This window comes from Dipodomys spectabilis, unplaced genomic scaffold (genome assembly GCF_019054845.1).
Source record: "Dipodomys spectabilis isolate Male_0828 unplaced genomic scaffold, ASM1905484v1 ptg000229l, whole genome shotgun sequence".
NCBI lineage: Eukaryota > Metazoa > Chordata > Mammalia > Rodentia > Heteromyidae > Dipodomys > Dipodomys spectabilis.
The window spans coordinates 544,890-563,320 of record NW_024870906.1 but is presented as its reverse complement, the minus strand read 5'-3'; the positions used below and the strand labels follow the sequence as shown (position 1 = coordinate 563,320).

Sequence of the window (18,431 nt, the reverse complement as noted above, 5' to 3'; positions counted from 1 at the left end):
GAGAGCCAGTGATTATTGATGGTGTGCTGAGCCATTAGCCCTGATTGTGGTACTTGCCAATTCCGATGGTATAAATATTCCCACGTTATGCCACCAGCTCACAAAATTTTGTACAGAAATTTTGCACAGGCTATGAAGTTTCTATAGACTAAAGGCTATTCTGAGCTATTTAAGCCTCACTGACAGACCATCAGACTAAATGAGTGCTCAGCACAGGACCTGCATAGAGTCTGCGCCGGGCAGTGTGAGCTGCACACGTCCATTTCTATTGGCCTTATCTCCCTCCTGTATCTTCCCCTGATTTACTAGATAGCACATATCCCTTGGACCACAGGAGACATATTTCTGCTTATGAGCACGGCTTTGGATAAATTACTGATTCCACCCCCCCAATCTGTGTCTCTGAGTGGGGGTGCAGAGAGGATCTGGCTTAGGGAAAACTATACGAAAGGGAGGCTTGCACCCCTCTTCCCGGGGTCCCAGGGGAGCAAAGCTGAGAAGCGGGCTCTTCCTGCTTCCCATCCTCATCCTTGTCCTGTGATGTCTGTGGTAGGATGGCTGTGAATTACAGCTCAGGGGACAGAAATTACAGCTCATGGGGCCTCTGCACAGGGAAGGAAAGTGTGGACATGAGCTTGACCTTTGGCCTTTCTCCACCAGCTCCGGAGTGACTACATGCAGTGTTATGCCAGCAAGGTCAGCGAGGGCATGGCGCTGCAGCTGGGCTGTCTGGAGCTCAGGTAGGTGGCCCCAAGGTCTCTCCTGAAAGAGAACTGTGCTAAGATCTAGGCTGGCTGGGTCCTTCCTCCCCTCCAGGGTAGGAAGCAAAAGTGGGTATGTGAGAGCCAGGGGCAGGAGAAGGCAAACAGTGTGGAGTTTGGAGATGCAGGGGATCTGGCAGAATGGAAGGGAGAGAACCTTCTCTCTGCTTCTCTCCTGACTTTCTCCGTCTTCCCTTGCCCTGGCCTCCAGGCTGCCTGTGCTTCTGAGAATCATCCATTGTCACCGCTGCCACTCAGATAACTCAGCCAGTGCTTCGGGGGTAGCAGGCTGGGTCCTGGGCTGTTCCCACGTAGGATCCAGCTGTGTAGCCCACTGCTGTGTCCCCAGCTCCACGAGGCACTCAGTGCACATGTGTGCAATGAGCACATTGGCTAGCAATGTCTTCAAATTCACCATGTTGGGATGTAGCCCACGTGTACACAATGAACACCTCTGAGGCAGAACAAATATGTATCTTCCAGTCGTCCAGGTAGATAGGATCCATAGAAACCTTGCAGGAAGAGGGAATTTGAACTGCTCCTGGAAGGAAAGGAAAGATTTTCATTTGCAGATAATGGCAGAGTTGGGGCAGGATTCTGGGTGATTGGAACCCAAAGATGAATGAAAAGAAAGCCTAGACTGGAGAACCATGAAGGAGCTTAGAGTAAGAAGATGATGTTCGCAGTGAAAGCCACCACCATTAGTGGTGGCCACCACGGTCTAATGAGGTCATTCGAATGATGGGACAGGATTAGAATGTCAGTTAAGAAACTAGACCTTCCTCCTGGCCATCGGGGAGCCATTGCCCTTAGGAATGAAGAGGAGGAATACGATAAACCTTTGCTCTGGCCTTTCCGTGACTAAGGCCGCACTAGTGAGTCTCACCGTCACCTGCCTGTCCCCCCTCCTCCCTGCTCTGTACCCCTTACCTGTCTCAGATTTCAACATCATCTGGGTGCAGATCATAGCTACCAGGAGTTCATACAGGTACAGTCCCCTACGCCATTGAGCGCTGCTCTGGTGGACCCAGATGGGGCTGGGGAAAGCACATTTATGGCCAGCCTCCCAGGCAGTCTGGATGTAGGCAGCCCCTTGGGAGTTACTGGGAGACCCATTGAGACCTTTGCCAGGAGAGCAGTGACCAAGGGGTACTGCTGGCTTGCTGAACCTGCATTCCAGGGGTGGGGCGTCTGACTCTAATGTGGCTGTTACGTTAACAGAGGGTAGAGCTCTGCTGCTAGTGCTGCATCCTGGGTCTCCGAGAGCAGGCTGAGGGCCTCTGCTGAGGAGTGTGAGACAAGATGGGGTAGGAGTCCCACTTTCACTTCAGTGTCTGAGACTGCTGGCATTTGTGACGCAACATGCTCAGGACATTCCCCAGGGTTCCTCGTTGCCTTATACTTGGTGGCACTGTCTCTCAACCAGCAAGGGAGCACTGGGGTCCTGCAGCCCGCCTCCATGCCCCTGGAGTGACCTTAGGAGCTCAGTGGACCAGCAACAGTGTGTGGAGGTTACTTCACTCCTTGAGCCAGTGCTGGCCTATAAGCCTCAGTACATCCTAGCCTTCCCCTCCGAAGCTAGGCAATTCCGCAAGGCTTTCCTTTCCCTTTTTATGTGTGGATCTCATCTGAAGCACTGCAGTATCACTTTGAGTTTCCAATAAGTCAACAGCAGCACAGAAACTCCATAAGGAGATTAAAATTTGGTGTCTCCTTTTCCTTTCATTCCTAAAAACTGAACCCAGGGGCTCATGCCTAATAGGCAAGTGCTTCACTGCCAAGTGACAGCCCCAGCATTCTAGTTCACATTTACCAATTCTGAGCTCATCTCCAAACCACTATTGGTTGCATCTTAAGAATCAAGCACGGTGCTGATAGCTGGAAGATCAGCAGGCACCTGACGTAGCTGCCGAGCAGACTTGGCAGGATAGGCAGTCTCACAGTGTCTGCTTTTCCTGATCAAGGAAGGACTGTTCCCAAACCCACACTTGTTTCAGCAAATAACCTCCTGCTTCTGATCTCCTGAGAAACAGCAGAATAGATGTTCCTGTTCTTTCCTGGTGTCCACTGAAGTACAGGGATGTGATATTCAACAGAGGACTTGGGAAAGACCTGTGTCAACCCAAGAAGATTTGGGGCCTCGTAATGCTTAGATATGACAGATGTAGATTACAACTACCTTTAATAGGTACACTTCCAAACATCAGACCATAAAGCCAAGGCCTTCAGACGTGTGGCTCTCTCTTAAACCATGTGAGCAACAGCTTCTTGTCATTGCTAATATCACAGATTGTGTAACCTATCTACAGACATGACTTTGCTAGGATAAAAAGTAACCTCTCCTTTCCTGGCTTAAAGAAGAGGTATGAGATGGGAGCTGTAATCCAAGATTGGAGACTGCAGTTCAGGGCCAGCCTAGGCAGAAAGAAAAATCTGATACCCCCTCCTCAACAAGAGCTGAGTTCAGTGGTTTGTGCCTGTTTTCCTAGCTATCAGGAAGCCTAACATAGGTAGATTGTTACCAGGCTGCACGCCCAGGAAGGAAGATAGACTCTACCTAAAAAAAAATCAACTAGCAAAACTCAGGGCTGGAAGTGTGGCTCATGGGTAACAGTGCCCACTTGGTAAGCATGAGACCCTGGTTCAAACCCATTACCACCACCAAATAACGAAGTGTGGTATGCATACAAGATACATGATTAGTGATATGAGTCCTCTGCGAACTCAGTTCCTATCTGAGCTGGTTTTCCATTAACTTATTACTCTCTGGCCCTTTATAAACCAATTTAAATTAGGTGCTTTTTCACATATATTATTTTATCTAAATACCACACTACATTAGAATGTGAACTTCCTATAACCTGCATGCAAGTTTGTCTAAGGAACCAAATAAAACTTGTCCCCACTGACCTGAGACAACTAGGCATATCACCCACCCCGAGTCCTGGGCGGTTCTGACCTGAAAAGTGGAAGTACAACCCAAGGCTTGTTAAGTAACTGAATACAGATTACAGAGCAAATATTCGCCTAGCCTTGCTTCCCTAGACATGGGAGCTTGTAGTTAATTTATTAACATTGTTAAGAAGCGACTACCTTTTTGCTCTTTGGGAGAAAAAGACAATCAAGTGACACATCTGTCTTCTCTCCTGTCCTTACCCCAGCCCTCATTCCCAACCCCCGGCCCCGTCATTCATAGCCTGCACCTGAACAGACTGCTCCAGCTGGCGCTGCTGCTCAGCAGTGCAGGCTGGGACTGGGGAGAGCCGGCTGGCATTGGAGGGTGCTCCTGGCAGGTGCAGCGTGGCTCAGTGACAGGGCTGGTGTGGATTTGGGCTAGCTGGGAGCTGGCTGACACATGAGACGTCTCTTAGCACGGAAGGCCGTGAAGCTCACTCTGGGAAAAGCAGGTCTGATAAGGGACAGTGACTTGTTCTCATTCTTTTGCCCCAAGTGTTAGAAACCAAAGTGTGTACACTTCAGCCTTGGGGCAGCTCTGTCCTCTGGAGCTCTGACTGACCTCAGGCTCGGAGTGAGCTCTGCAAGCCGCAGCTGGCTTACCAGGGTTAACTGAGCCTCTTCTCCATGCAATGCTAGTATTAACTGAGCCTCTTCCCCATGCACTGAGAATGTTAACTGAGCCTCTTCTCCATGCAATGCTAGTGTTAACTGAGCCTCTTCCCCATGCACTGAGAATGTTAACTGAGCCTCTTCTCCATGCAATGCGAGTGTTAACTGAGCCTCTTCTCCATGCAGTGGTTTCCATTCACTTCCTCCTCAGTCATTCTAAGCTTTCTATTAATTTTAAAACTGTCAATTTTGAAAATGTCCACCCTTGTGTTTAGCTAACCCTCAGTCTTTACATTCACTATCTAACTATCCTTGCATTCTGCATTCTTTGAGCACTGGTCTCAGTCCACCGATTCACTAAGCCATAGCCACCCACCAGGGACTCTGAGAGTCCCATGTAGGGAAACAGGTCTCAGATAGAGTTTTCTTCCCCTTCCTCATCTCAGCCTAGTAAATTCTTCATTTAAAAAATGGTGCTTGTAAATATATAATAATTGTATTTACAGGTATCATTTCAAAAGCCTTCCTCTAGCTTTTTGAAATGTACACTAGTTTATTCGGAGTTCCAAACGTGCCCTTACTCTAGGAGGCACCCAGTGTGTTCCTTGGTAGTATACTCGGAGACACCATGTAGTTACAAGCTTTTAAGGACAGGCCGGACGTGGTGCCGCAAGCCCATGATCCCAGTGGGAGGTAGAGTTAGGAGGATCATGATTTGAGACCCCAAAAAAGTTAGTGAGACCATATCTCAAATACCAAGCCATGCCTCCTAGAGCCCAGGGCTAGAATCTTTCCTAGGAATGAAATTTCCTCGCAGCTTGTAAAATTCCCGATTTCATGACTTTCCTTTCTCCTTCCCAGAGACCCCCACACCTGTCAGGGAAAGGGATCTAGGCTAACACCTGGGCACTGGTGTCCTGCTGGCAGCCTCTCGCTCTAGCCATCAGCCCTCTTCTCCATGACTTTTCTTTTTCCAGGCGGTTCTTCAAAGACATGCCGCATAATGCACTTGACAAGAAGTCTAACTTTGAGCTCCTGGAGTAAGTTCTGCCTCAGCCCCTGCTCTTCCTTTCCTTATCTCCAATGCCTGACTTCCTATCACCACCCCTCCATCATCCACCAGAGCCTATCTGCCCAGCCCCCAAGGGTACCTCCTTCCTTCCAGTTGCCCAGGAGTTTGGGGTATGAAAGAAGTCAAATGCTGCTCCCATTTATTTCTTTCAGAAAGGAAGTAGGCCTGGACCTGTTTTTCCCAAAGCAGATGCAGGAGAACTTAAAGGTAAGAAAGCCAGAGGTTGAGGCCCAGGGCCCCCTTTGTGTAGGTCCCCAAGACTAGAGCTAGGGGATCAGGCCGGCACTCTCAGCGAAGCCTGGGCTGTGGATAAAGAACAGCGAATGTGCTTTGGCTGGGAGTTGGGATGGGATACCTTGGGCTCCAGCAGGCCTTGGATGCTGACCCAGTTTGTGTCCTGAGCCCTGGGATGCCATCTTTCCCACCGCCCTCCTAGAGTCAGGGTGACTCGCCCTGAGATGCCAGGGGACAGATCCTGGCTTCAGTCAGGGCAGGGGCCCTGGGGCCACTCCCACAGTGGCCAGCCTCTCAGCGGGACCTAGGGAAGAAGGCCATGCTCAGGAGAGGGCCTGGCTCAACATCGCTCCACTCCTCCCCAGCCCAAGCAGTTCCGGAAGATGATCCAGCAGACGTTCCAGCAGTATGCCTCGCTGAGAGAGGAGGAGTGTGTCATGAAGTTCTTCAACACCCTCGCTGGCTTTGCCAATGTCGACCAGGAAACCTACCGCTGTGAACTCATTGTAATGACTTGCTCTCCTTACCTGCTCCTGGGCCTGATTTCCAGGCCTCTTGGATGTGGTACAGAGGGACGCGGGGGTGAGGAGTAAGCAGGGAGCTGAAGGGTGGCCTCCAGCTCTGGGCAGGGTGTCAGGAGGAGCAGGCTTTGTGGCTGGATTTATGTTAGGCGAGCTGTGTCTAGCTTCTTGAGCTTTAGATTTCTGGATAGGGGTTGATAGAACAGGAGTGAGAGTCTCTCCTCTCTTTTTATTCCAGCAAGGATGGAACATCACTGTGGACCTGGTCATCGGTCCTAAAGGCATCCGTCAGCTGACTGGTCAAGATGCAAAGGTAGAGAGAGCCCAGGGCTCTTCTCCTTTGTCTGCCTCCTCTCCTGTCTCACGATAAGTGTTTTTTTTCTCTCTCCATTGCTGAGATCAGAGACCCCATAAGGCCACGCCCTGGGCATGAGTTTGGGAGAGAGAGTTTGGGGATTGCAGCATGGGGCAGATGGTTCTTTACTTTCCTATGACTTTGTTCTGCTCAGAGAAGGGCAAGGAGGGGGAAGAAGGCTGCTGCTGAGGCTCTCGCAGCTCAGAGACAAGAGTTGCTCCTTCCATGGCAAGATGAGGTGGTGACTCTGGGGACACAGGTCTATTTCTGGCTCTGCTGACAGCATATGACCTTGGACTAGTCCTGGCTTTCTCCAGACCTCATTGTTTCTGCTGCTTGGAATAGATGATCCTTCCAGCCTTGTTCTCTTTTTCCCAGCCCCTTGTCATCCTCATCCCGACCCTGACTGCCCTGCTCACTCAGCTCCAACCTCTGTGGTGGGATGAGCCTCAGTACCCCTTCCTCTTCCACAGCCCACCTGCCTGGCTGAGTTCAAGCAGATCAAGTCTATCAGGTGCCTCCCACTGGAGGAGGGCCAGGCAGTCCTGCAGCTGGGCATTGAAGGGGCCCCCCAGGTGAGCTCTGGGGACCTGGGGTTGTCATTCAGGTGAGGACCAGCTCCAGACAGCCTGGCGTGCAGTCTCGGCTTTGGATTTGTTAAGAAAACTGTACCCAGTTCCAAACAAAGCACTGGGATGGTATCCATTGTGAGGAAAGTCAGGAAGTGACATTACTATTATTTTAATGACTGGAAAGAAGTAGATAAAGATTTTAAGTCAGGTCAAGGTGACCAGAAATCAGGTGCAAAAAAAAAAAAAATGAAGGCCTACATTTACCAAGTGAATAATGACTCAAAAAGCAAGACCTGGGACTGCAGGCATTGTCTCTCCTGTCCCCAGTCTGTGCCTGCCCTGTCCCGCCCACTTCCCACTTCATCTGCTTGTGCATACTGACACCCACAGGGTGCAAGTTATTGTGAGTGATTCAGAGCAGAAAAATTGAGACCCAGTCCTGCCTGCCTGGTCAAGCGATGACCAGTGCGCCCCCTGGTGGCTGTCTCCAGGAATGAGAGCCCTAGCTCGGGAGCAGAGTGAGGGTACAGGTCCTGCAGCCTCTAATCCAGCCCTGTGAGATGGACCTCAGCCAAGGCTCTGGGGTCTCATCCTTGCTTGGCTTCTTCTCTCCAGTCTTTGTCCATCAAAACCTCATCCCTGGCAGAGGCCGAGAACATGGCGGACCTCATAGATGGTTACTGCCGGCTGCAGGGGGAACATAAAGGCTCACTCATCATCCATCCCAAGAAAGGTGGGTTTTCTCTAAAGGCAGAGTGGGCAGAGAGTGGATAAAATCACAGCCAAGCCAAGCCCATGAGACAGAGCAGGGAATCTAAGCCGTAGACCTCCAAGCCAAGGCAGAGGTTGTAGGAGCGTAGGTGGTACTGGTACATGGTTCCCCTCAGGCTCATCCTGAGCTATCAGTTACAGGACGGACTTGGCCCAGGCCAGCCACCCCTGGCCCGGATGGCCATGGAGATGTAAGGCCAGTTTCCATAGAAGCCCTAGAAGGACCAGAGCCATTGCCAGCATTGCAGGTTCCTCCTGCGTGTGGCTGTGTTGGGGGTTGTGTTGAGGAGCAGGGTCTGGGCTGCTGGATATCACGTGCACCTGGCAAGCAGAAGGCTACAAGAAAGATTCAGTTCTGTACAGCTTCTACCTTGAATGCCAAGAGAGCAGAGTGGTGGGATGAGAGTCCCTTGTAGGAGCAGTGTCCATCCAGACCCCTGGTTCCAATCCTCCCTCTCCTCCTTTTTCACCAGATGGTGAGAAGCGGAACAGCCTGCCCCAGATCCCTACGCTGTGAGTACATGGGGGAGGACGGGGGTGGGGTGGGGGTGAGCTGCGAGGGCCCGGCACTCAGCCTGTGTCTCACAGGGACTCACAGGGAGCCACTGCAGCCCTGGTTCCTGGAGGCACATGGGAGACCCAGCCTGGTGCGGGGTCGTCCCTGCTAGCACGCCTGCAGGGACAGTCCCCATTAGCACCTGCATCATCGTGGGGGGCTGCTGTTCCCTCCAGCCCTCGGAGCCTCCTGGCTTGGTGCCGGCCAGGCTGGCTGTTTCTGCAGATGGGGTAGTGGGCGAGGGTGTGCCAGGCTGCTCAGAGAACATGGCTGGTTTCTGAGCTCATCCAGCTCCTTTACTTCTCTCCAAATCCCGTAGAAACCTAGAGGCTCGGCGGTCCCACTTCTCAGAGAGCTGCAGCATAGGTGAGCCTGCCCCCGGCCCATGTCCAGCCCCTCTCCCTGTGTGTGCGACATGCCGAGAGGCAGAAAACGGCCCTCCCTGTCACGCTCCCTGAAAACTTGAAAACAGCACTAACTGTGCTTGTCTGCATCAGTTCAACTGGCTCCCCCCAAAATACCAAACACTTATTTGTCCCCGTTCTGAAAGCTGGTGGGTAGAGGCCCTCGATTCCATTTCCTCCCCAGTTTGAAGGTGACCAGGTGATATGCTCACCTGGTAAGGAGAGAAGGAGAAAGCAATAAACCTAGAATGGGGCTCCACCGTCAAGACCTCACTGAATCCCTCTCAAAGGCCCTCCGTAAAACCATCACACTGTAGGTCAGAAATCCGGTGTGTGAATTTGGGAGACAAGCATCCCCTTCATCAGGTGTTTTTGAAAGGTCAGCTAACTTGCCCTGAGTAACACAACTGGGTCAAAGCAGGCAGGGCTTCGACCCAAGAGTCTCAGCCTCCGTGACTGCCCTGATGCCCGGGACAGGAGCCTCGGCCTTGCCCGGCTTTTCTCCCCTGAGCCTTGAACTGAGCCGCTGGCCTCCCGGTGGTAACCACACCATCAAGGCTGGCTGTGCAGCGAGCGCGTCTTGCTGCACACTGGGCCTCTTCCTTTCTTTGCAGAGTCAGACATCTATGCAGAGATCCCTGATGACACCCTGCGGAGGCCTGGAGGTAGGCTCTTGACCCCCCCTGGGCCCCAGAAGGAACACTGAAGACTCTGAGACACCCCAGGGGGACATTCTGCTTTCCCTAAATCCTCCCACATGCTAGGACAAGGACAAACCGGAGAAGCCTCTGATCTGAAGGCTGAGACCACATGTGGATTAACCTTGGTGGGCCTGTGCCCTTCTGTGGAGATTCCAAGCATAAGAACCCAAGTCCCAGAGAGTGGGGTGATGGCTCTTTTCTGGATCTGAGACAGTAGAACGTTCTAGATCTCTTTCCCAGCTCAGTCCCTGGATCTCTGGGGTGTGGCTTGGGGTGTGGGGACACTGAGTTCCCCGGGGGTGCAGCTGCTCTCTGCCTCCGTGGCTGTCTTCTTGTCTGCAGGTCCACAGTACGGCGTTGCCCGTGAAGATGTTGTTCTTAATCGTATTCTTGGCGAAGGCTTCTTTGGGGAGGTCTATGAAGGGGTCTACACGGATCATGTGAGTCTCCGGCCTGGCCGACTCCTCCTCCATCTGTCTGCAGGGCGGAGCAGGAGCTCAACTCTGAGCCAGGGCAGGGGCAGTGGTGCCCTGGAGCCTCATCCACGAGGCCGGGGAGGGTTTATGAAATTCCTGGAGAGTGATGGGGACGAGACTCATTGCCAAGAAGTGGAGAAAGCCGTAGGGACGGAACCAGAGGCAGGACGTAGGGAAGGGTCCCTGGGCTAGGGGACGGGATCCAGTGCCCAGAAGAGGAAGGGCAGTGGGCACATGAGAATTGGTCTCAGGTCCCTAGAGGGTGGGCAAGCTTTGCCCTGTGGTCTTGCTTCTAGAAGGCAAGAGCCCAAGGGCAAGGTGAACACAGTTTAAATCCCAGCACTAAAGACAGAGATGAGCCAGGCTCCGTCAGATTGGAGGCCCTGCGGGTGCTCTGCCACATACCTGCTCTCCTCGGGCGGATCCCATGGCCTCATCAGAACATTCAGGCTTACTCTGAAGCCATCTCTAGTTCTAGCATAGCCGATCAAGAAGAAAGGGGAAAACGAGAGAAAGAGACAGAGGATACTATACTAAGCAGGGACCAGCTGCCTCCTCTGGCTGGATCTGTGGGAAGGTGGAGAAGAGAAAGCACTAGGCTGGACTGAGAGTCCCTGAACACATGCCTGTTGCAGAAAGGGGAGAAAATCAACGTAGCTGTCAAGACCTGCAAGAAAGACTGCACCCTGGACAACAAGGAGAAGTTCATGAGTGAGGCAGGTGGGCATGCCCTGGGCCAGGGCCCCTGAGAGGGTCGGCCCTGCGGAGGAGGGAGGCCGGGGATCCTGGAAGCCAGAGCGTGAACTGTGCTGTGCCCCACATGGGAGAGGGGCTTTACTCCCTGTTTTCACCCAGCTGGGACAGGAAATTGCACCTCTATCTGACGAGCTGGGAGGATAGCTCAGGCCTAGTGCACATGAGGCCCTAAATTCCATCCCCAGCACAAAACAAGCAAATCAGAACAGCCGATGCCACCCTTGAGCCACCCCTCTGCCCTCTCTCTCACGCCCCACAGTGATGATGAAGAATCTGGACCACCCGCACATTGTGAAGCTGATAGGCATCATCGAGGAGGAGCCCACTTGGATCATCATGGAGTTGTACCCCTACGGCGAGGTGAGCGGAGAGGAACCCCTGCCCACAGCTGGGCTGAGCAGAGCCCAGCCTCCTGCCTCCCAGGTTCTGCTGCAGCGGAGGCCCTCCATCTGGTAGAGGAAGTTGCTGGAACAGCTTTCCACCATTGGGCTTGCCCCTAAAGGAAGGGAAGGGTCAGTAGCAGTCACCATGTGGGTTGAAATGAGGGGTCTTCATGCCACCTCTCCCTTCCTGCAGCTGGGCCACTATTTGGAGCGAAACAAGAACTCCCTGAAGGTCCCCACCCTCGTCCTGTACTCGCTGCAGATATGCAAAGCCATGGCCTACCTGGAGAGCATCAACTGCGTGCACAGGTGAGGCTGCCCTGAGGCAGGCCCTTCTACCTGAGCCCCAAGAAGGATGGGGGGGGGGAGGGCATGGCACCTGCTCAGGCTGGAATCCCGGGGTCAGATACTGCCCTGGATGCCAGTTCATCTCCCTCATGGCTGGTTTTATTCCCTTCTCCTGAATGGACAATGCTGCCTTGGGAACATGATGACCTCATGGCCCAGGGAGACAATGCTAGGAAGTTCACCCTGCCATTAACATTACCTCGGTGCCTGGCCGTGTGCATAACCACGAAGGATATACACACATGCACACATGTTGAAGGAGGATCCGCTCCTTCAACACATACAGCGGACTGGACACTTGGTTCCAGCCACCATGATGATCAAAAGAGACAAAAAGCCTTTTCCTTGTGAAACTCGGGTTCTATCCTGAGGGTCACACGTGAGCGGCCAGTGGGCGAGAGTGAGGAGGGCAGGACGGCGTTTACTGGTTTGCAGCCACGTGCTCTGCAGTCGTCTTCGCAATGGTGGGAAGAGCTGCCCGTGGAAGCAGGCAGGCACCGGGCTTTGGGTTGCCAGGCACGCAGGTGGCCTGGTCATTCTCCGCTGCTCCAGCCCAGGAGTGAGGTCACCTGGGTGGAACCCTCCTCCGGCCAGTCTGGGGACATTCTCAGCCCCTGTCCGTTCTCCCCCCTGTACCAGGACCCCCAAAGCGCCATCCCAACCTAGTCTCTGATCTTCCTTCCAGGGACATCGCTGTCCGCAACATCCTGGTGGCCTCCCCCGAGTGCGTGAAGCTGGGGGACTTTGGCCTGTCCCGGTACATTGAGGATGAGGACTATTACAAAGGTGAGGGATGTTCTGGTCACTGCTTTGCCCCTGGAGCGTTGTCTGAATCCAAAATCCCGGCAAAGGGAAGCCTAGGGTTGGACAGCCCAGGCCAAGGGTCTTTGGAGAAGAAGCTGCGTCATTCTGGATATTTTCTTCCTGAAATGTCCCCTGCAACATTTTTTTTGCCCACCCAAAGCCTCTGTGACTCGTCTCCCCATCAAATGGATGTCCCCTGAGTCCATCAACTTCCGCCGCTTCACCACAGCCAGTGACGTCTGGATGTTTGGTGAGTAGAAATTTTGCAAGGGGCTGGGAAGGTGGCTCAGTGGTAGAGCGCTTCCCTTGCATGCATGAGGCCCTGGGTTCGATTCCTCAGCACCACATAAGCAGAAAAAGCCGAAAGTGGCGCTGTGGCTCAAGTGGTAGAGCACTCGCCTTGAAGAGCTGAGGGACAGCGCCCAGGCCCAGAGTTTAGCCTCCACAACTGACAAGAAAGAAAGGAAGGAAGGAAGGGAGGGAGGGAGGGAGGGAGGGAGGAAATTTTTCAGGGTAGGTTTGAGAAAGGGCAGAGCCTCACTTCCATGCCAGGCCAGGCCCAGGGAGCACAGGGAGCAGGGGTCTGACCTCCTGACCTACAGGTCCCCAGGGTCCTGTTCTACTGTGACAACTGAGAAGACCTGGAGGTGGCCTCTCAGAGGCTGGCCTGCACAATCTGGGCCTGTCTGCTGGAGAGGGCCTGGGGACAGAGCCAGACTTGCAGTCTATCCTTGGAGGGGATCTGCAAACAGGAAACTCAGAGCTTCCCTGTGAGAAGGAGGCAGGGAGGCAAAGAGCCAAACTAAGTGTGGAACATCTCCACTGCTCCTGTTTTCCAGCCAAGCAAACTGAGGCTCAGAAAAGTGAGGGGCTTGCCTGGGATCACAGAAGCAGCGAGTGTTGCTGTGAGGCTTCTGATGCCAGCTTCTGCCAGGGCTGTGGACCTCACAGCGGGGCCCAAAGAGAGCCCAATAGCGCCATGTTGAGGGGCTCAGGGCGGGTTCAGGCAGTGCAGACGTAGACCATTGGTCCCCTGGGTGAGCGACCATGGTGGCGTGATCCCAGGAGAGGTGGTGAGACAGCAGGGTGCTGCTCCCCAGGGAGGGCGGCCTGGCTCCTCCCCAGCACGGGCCTGAGCCTCCTCTCCGTCCTCAGCCGTGTGCATGTGGGAGATACTGAGCTTTGGGAAGCAACCTTTCTTCTGGCTGGAAAACAAGGACGTCATCGGGGTGCTGGAGAAAGGGGACCGGCTGCCCAAGCCGGAGCTCTGTCCCCCGGTCCTCTACACCCTCATGACACGCTGCTGGGACTACGACCCCAGTGACCGGCCCCGCTTCACGGAGCTTGTGTGCAGCCTCAGGTGAGCATGGGTGGGGGCTGTGGGCAGAGGGTGGGCCCAGGGGCTCAGTGACACAGAGAGGTTTCCACTGAAGTCAGCCTCGCTCCCACCTGCTGGGTGAGAATTCAGGCTGCAAGTGGGCTGCAACTTGTCCCCAGACCTGCCTTCTCTGCACACAGAGTCATGTGTGTAAGTCATGGAGTAAGCCGGTCCTTGCAGTAGAGGCCTTGTGGGAGCCCGGTACCCAGGACAGGGGTTCTCGGCCAGCTCTGTTGGGGGGGCAGAAGGTTGCAGGTCACGGTCAGACATGAGCCCACAGACAAGGCGACCCTTAGGAAGCCTTTCTCATCTGGGCATGTCAGCACCAAGCACAGTGCCTTGCTCACAGCATGTGCTAGGGAGGTACTTCCTTAGATGGAAGCAAAAGACCAGAGCAAGCTTGGGGTGGTAGCCCATGCCTGTGATCCTAGCTGCTCGGGAGGTAGAGATCAGAAGGATGGCAGTCCAAGGGTAACTTAGGTAGAAAGTTCACAAGACCTCATCTCAATTAAACAAACAACAAAAATCTAGATGTGGTGGTGTGCCCTCCTACAGGGGCCGGAAGCATAAATAGGAGGATCATGGTCCAGGACAGCCCAGGGAAAAAGGAGAACCTTTATCTCAACAATAACCAGGGCAGGGGCTGGGAAGGTGGCTCAATGGTAGAGTGCTTGCCTAGCATGCATAAAGGCCTGGGTTCAATTCCTCAGTACCACAGAAACAGAAAAAGCTCAAAGTGGCACTGTGGCTCAACTGGTAGAGTGCTAGCCTTGAGTAAAAGCAGCTCAGGGACAATGCCCAGGCCCTGAGTTCAAGCCCCAGGACTGGAAAATAATAATATAATAATAGTGATAGTAATAATGAATAAATAAATAAAAATAACCAGACGAAAAAGCAGCTCAAACATAGCCAAGCTGGTTGTGAGTCCACCCCTCCCTCAGCCTCCGGCATACACCCACGCCCACACCCACAGCACACTGGAAGTGTGGGGGTGGGGTATATACTGAGACATGGACCCTGAGCCTGGTCGTGGCGGTTGTTTGGGGCAGTGGGAACATCTGCAGGGTGTTAGTGGCGAAAGCAAGCCAGGAAGTGGGCAGTGTGGAAGGCAGGGGCAGCGAGCGTCTGCCTCACAGTTGGGATCTGGTTCTTTGTGCATCTCTTTCCATCATTCCTGTGATTCTCCCAGGCTCAGCTGGGGTGGCCTCCAGACCCTTATCCCCCACCCTAGCCCCTCTTCAGGGCACAGGGAGGGGGGTGGAAATAGGGTTCACTGGTCCCCGTCCAGGCCTTCCTGGTTCCACCATAGTACAGACATGAGGCCAGGAGTCTCTCACTTTGACCCTGTTTCTCTCCCTATCCGACCTGTCACCTTGGCAGCGACATTCATCAGATGGAGAAGGACATTGCCATAGAGCAGGAAAGGAGTACCCGCTACCGACCCCCCAAAATCTTGGAGCCGGCCACCTACCAAGAACCCCCGCCCAAGGTAGGCCCAGCCCCCAGGCTGGTTAGTCCTGTGAGCCACGGCCCCGCCCTCCCCAGTGTGGGCAGCGTGCTCCCAACCTCTCTGTCCTGAAGCCGATGTCCCTCACTCTTGGCCCCTGTCACTCTCACCTTGAGCCTTGATCATGGATTTTGAGTCAGTACACACCATGTGGAGCAGCTAGGTCAATTTCATCCCTCCAGAGTTTCCTGTGGGAGGCTGGGCACTTTATTCTGGAGGTTTCTAGGGATAAGTCAGATCCTCTTGAGGACATGTGGGTGGGGAGTGTCCTGAGCTCAGGACCCAGGGCCCCGCCACCCCATTGGGTGCATGGGTCCTGAGAGACCAGGCTAACTAAAGCTGCCAAATGGAAAACCACAGACCAAGTGGCTTAAACCAGACATCTAACTCATTGTTCTGGAAATTGAGAGGTTCAAGATCCAGACACAGATGAACAAATGAGTTTAGCTTCCAATGATGTCCTCTTCCTATGACGCCACCTGGTGATGTCTGTACCTGGAGGTCCTCTGGTGAAGATCTCCTCATGGGGTGCCACCCTCATGACCTCGTCTGGCCCTGGTCTCTGTCTCAAGGACCTGCATCCTAATGTCACATTGGGATATGAATTTGAAGAGGACAGAAACAAGGTCCAACCTGGCCCCAGGCCTTTCCTCATTGCTCCTTTGGCCTGGATACACCGCCCTTCCCTCAGCCCAGCTCAGTTTGCACCTCCATGAAGCTTTGCAACTTCCTGGGTCCTTAGGGTCTTCCTGCCTGACTGTCTGTGGCTGCCAGCTGCTGACTCAGCAGCCCCTCCCCCCCCCCATGCTGCCCATGACAGACCAGCAGCCCCGCCCACCAGCTATCACTCCAGGAAGGCAGAGAGGCCCTCACCACTCACCACCCACTTTCCCATCTCTGGCACATACTCAGTGCTCAAAAGTGGCCGTTAGATCATTTTTTCTGATAACTTGGTCCCCCTCTCTCCTTCACTGAGATGGAACGAGCTGCCACTGCCTCTGTCCTGCCCTTCCCCCGGGGGGGGGGGGGGATGCACAGTCACTGAGGGGAAGAGACAGTGAGTGACACAGCTCTGTTCTCTCTCCAGCCCAGCCGGCCCAAGTACAGACCCCCGCCACAAACCAACCTGCTGGCCCCTAAGCTGCAGTTCCAGGTACATGCACAGCTGGAGGGTGGGGCTGTCAGGGGCATCCTTCATCCTGAAAACCCACCTGCATCTTTAGGGAGCAATGAGCACATACTCGGGTGATGCAGATGCCTGAGGGGTTGGTTCTTCTTTGGTACCTGGGGCAGTATTTGAACTCAGATCAAAAGAGCAAAGTTTGGATCCTGCCAGACTGTCCTCTGCTGAGAAACCCTGCCTGCAGCCCAGTGCAGCTGTCTGCGTGCCTGCTGCTCCGTGTGCCTGCCTGCAGCTGCATCCCTGTCCATGACCGGCCTGGCCTCCTACCCTGAGCAGAGCCTCCTAAGAAGGAGTCCCAGGGAGAATGGGCCATATGAGGCCCCCAGAGAATAGAACTGCCACCAGGGCTCCCTGCAGAGGCCCTGGGTAGCCAGGCTCCCAGTCATCAGCAGCCACAGATCTCCTCAGGCCTGCTCTGTGGTCTCTCTTCCATCTGAGGAAGAGCCATCACAGACTCTTCTCTTCTCCTACACCCCAACACAGTCGTTGCTTGAAAGTGGAGCATCTCAACCAACACCGTGCTCGGTGCTCCTAACAGAAAGCTAGTGTTGTGTGATCATACCCTTCCTCTCAAGGAAATAACTCCAGGACCCACATAACCCAATCAAGAATAATCAGAAAAATCCTCTTCATGTGGAGAAAGTGCCTTCATCCAAAAGGTGCCAACAGTGTCCTGTAAAGACTCCATAAGAAGCATTCATAATTGTTTCAAAATAAACACAATTACATACATCATCTATATACTTACACACACACACACACACACACACACACACACACACACACACACACACACACACACACACACCTGCATCCATGTGCACAGCCCACCCTCCCTGACTGTGCATTCTGCATCTGTGGATTTAACTAACCCAGAATCAAATATGTGCAAGGAACACAAGTGTGTTTGTACCAAATGTGTGCAGACTTGTTCCAAACAGTGCAGGGTAACAAATATGTGTGTAGCATTTACATTGCATCTGTTACAGGAAGTAAAGCATGCTGGAGGGCATGTGCAAATTCGATGCAAATACTGTACCACATGAACATGCTCAGGTTTGAGTTATCCTCAAGGCATCCTGGAACGAATCCCCTGGGACACAGAGGCACCACCATGTGTGCACAGGTGTGCATTTATTTACCTGTAGACCAATCAGATCGATCCGTTCATAACACAAATTGTGAAAACAAGGCCTTTTCCAAAGGGTCCTCAGACAGTCAGCAACCTGCGCATACCCCCTGTGAGCAGAGCATCAGGGGAAAGACATGTTAGGCAAATGAGAAGCCACATTGCTCCACCATGTCTCTCCAGCAGGGCCACAGAAATGCCATGCCTAGTTCTTTAATAGCTCTGCAAGAGTAAGCCTACATCCCCAGATGCTCACGCATTGTGTCTTTGTGCTCCTGTTTGTAGCAGCTAATTGTCTACCCTCTTGCCTTGTCTCTGTGCCTTGTGCTTCTTTGCTTCTCCTGAATAGGTCCCTGAGGGTCTGTGTGCCAGCTCTCCTACGCTCACCAGCCCTATGGAGTATCCATCTCCTGTTAACTCTCTGCACACCCCACCTCTGCACCGGCACAATGTCTTCAAGCGCCACAGCATGCGGGTAAGAGGGCTCTGCATGCTGGGTCCCAGCCCAACTGAGGAGACGGCTGGAGGGAGGAGGCCTGGGACCTCGGGGTCCCACATCCGCAGCCTCAGGAGGTTCTCTGTGCTTCCGTGTGCCAGGCAGCCCACTGAAGGGACTCTGTGACCTCCTTCCCTTTGCAAACATGTAGGAGACGAGGGACGAGCCAGTCTGTGTTCCAGGGGGCACTGGCTGGACCGGACTTGGCCCTCGTCGGTACTGGTGCTGTGGCAATGGGTGGGAAAACCTTCCCTGTGGAAGGGTAGAGGCTGGCGGGCAGAGCGTGCCAGCCATGATGAGGCTGGAGAATTGCCCCAGGCTGCCTTTCTGCCTCATCGCTTCAGTTGCTAAACCTTTCCCCAGTCAGAGGAAAGGTTTCCTGGTGGCTGCTTCTCCTGCTGTTGCTTCTGTGGATGAGGATGTGGGGAAGGAGCTTGGGACTGGTGTGGACTCCGGC

General features: G+C 53.7%; 1 protein-coding gene across 3 annotated transcripts in view; it reads left to right on the top strand.

Annotated features, from left to right (window-relative positions):
- The window catches only part of Ptk2b (protein tyrosine kinase 2 beta), a 96,860-nt gene that overhangs the window by 69,399 nt on the left and 9,030 nt on the right, over positions 1-18,431 (top strand). For 2 of the 3 annotated variants that reach the window (XM_042697790.1, XM_042697788.1), the window contains exons 5-24: positions 661-740; positions 5,306-5,368; positions 5,553-5,607; positions 6,000-6,140; positions 6,394-6,468; positions 6,984-7,085; positions 7,698-7,815; positions 8,327-8,366; positions 8,729-8,775; positions 9,428-9,478; positions 9,857-9,954; positions 10,626-10,710; positions 11,006-11,106; positions 11,323-11,438; positions 12,163-12,263; positions 12,442-12,531; positions 13,437-13,641; positions 15,040-15,148; positions 16,254-16,319; positions 17,828-17,953. In XM_042697790.1, the coding sequence (XP_042553724.1) occupies positions 661-740; positions 5,306-5,368; positions 5,553-5,607; positions 6,000-6,140; positions 6,394-6,468; positions 6,984-7,085; positions 7,698-7,815; positions 8,327-8,366; positions 8,729-8,775; positions 9,428-9,478; positions 9,857-9,954; positions 10,626-10,710; positions 11,006-11,106; positions 11,323-11,438; positions 12,163-12,263; positions 12,442-12,531; positions 13,437-13,641; positions 15,040-15,148; positions 16,254-16,319; positions 17,828-17,953 (1,869 nt within the window). The remainder of the gene's footprint in view (positions 1-660; positions 741-5,305; positions 5,369-5,552; positions 5,608-5,999; positions 6,141-6,393; positions 6,469-6,983; positions 7,086-7,697; positions 7,816-8,326; positions 8,367-8,728; positions 8,776-9,427; positions 9,479-9,856; positions 9,955-10,625; positions 10,711-11,005; positions 11,107-11,322; positions 11,439-12,162; positions 12,264-12,441; positions 12,532-13,436; positions 13,642-15,039; positions 15,149-16,253; positions 16,320-17,827; positions 17,954-18,431) is intronic. The other variant, XM_042697791.1, reaches the window with a different exon arrangement.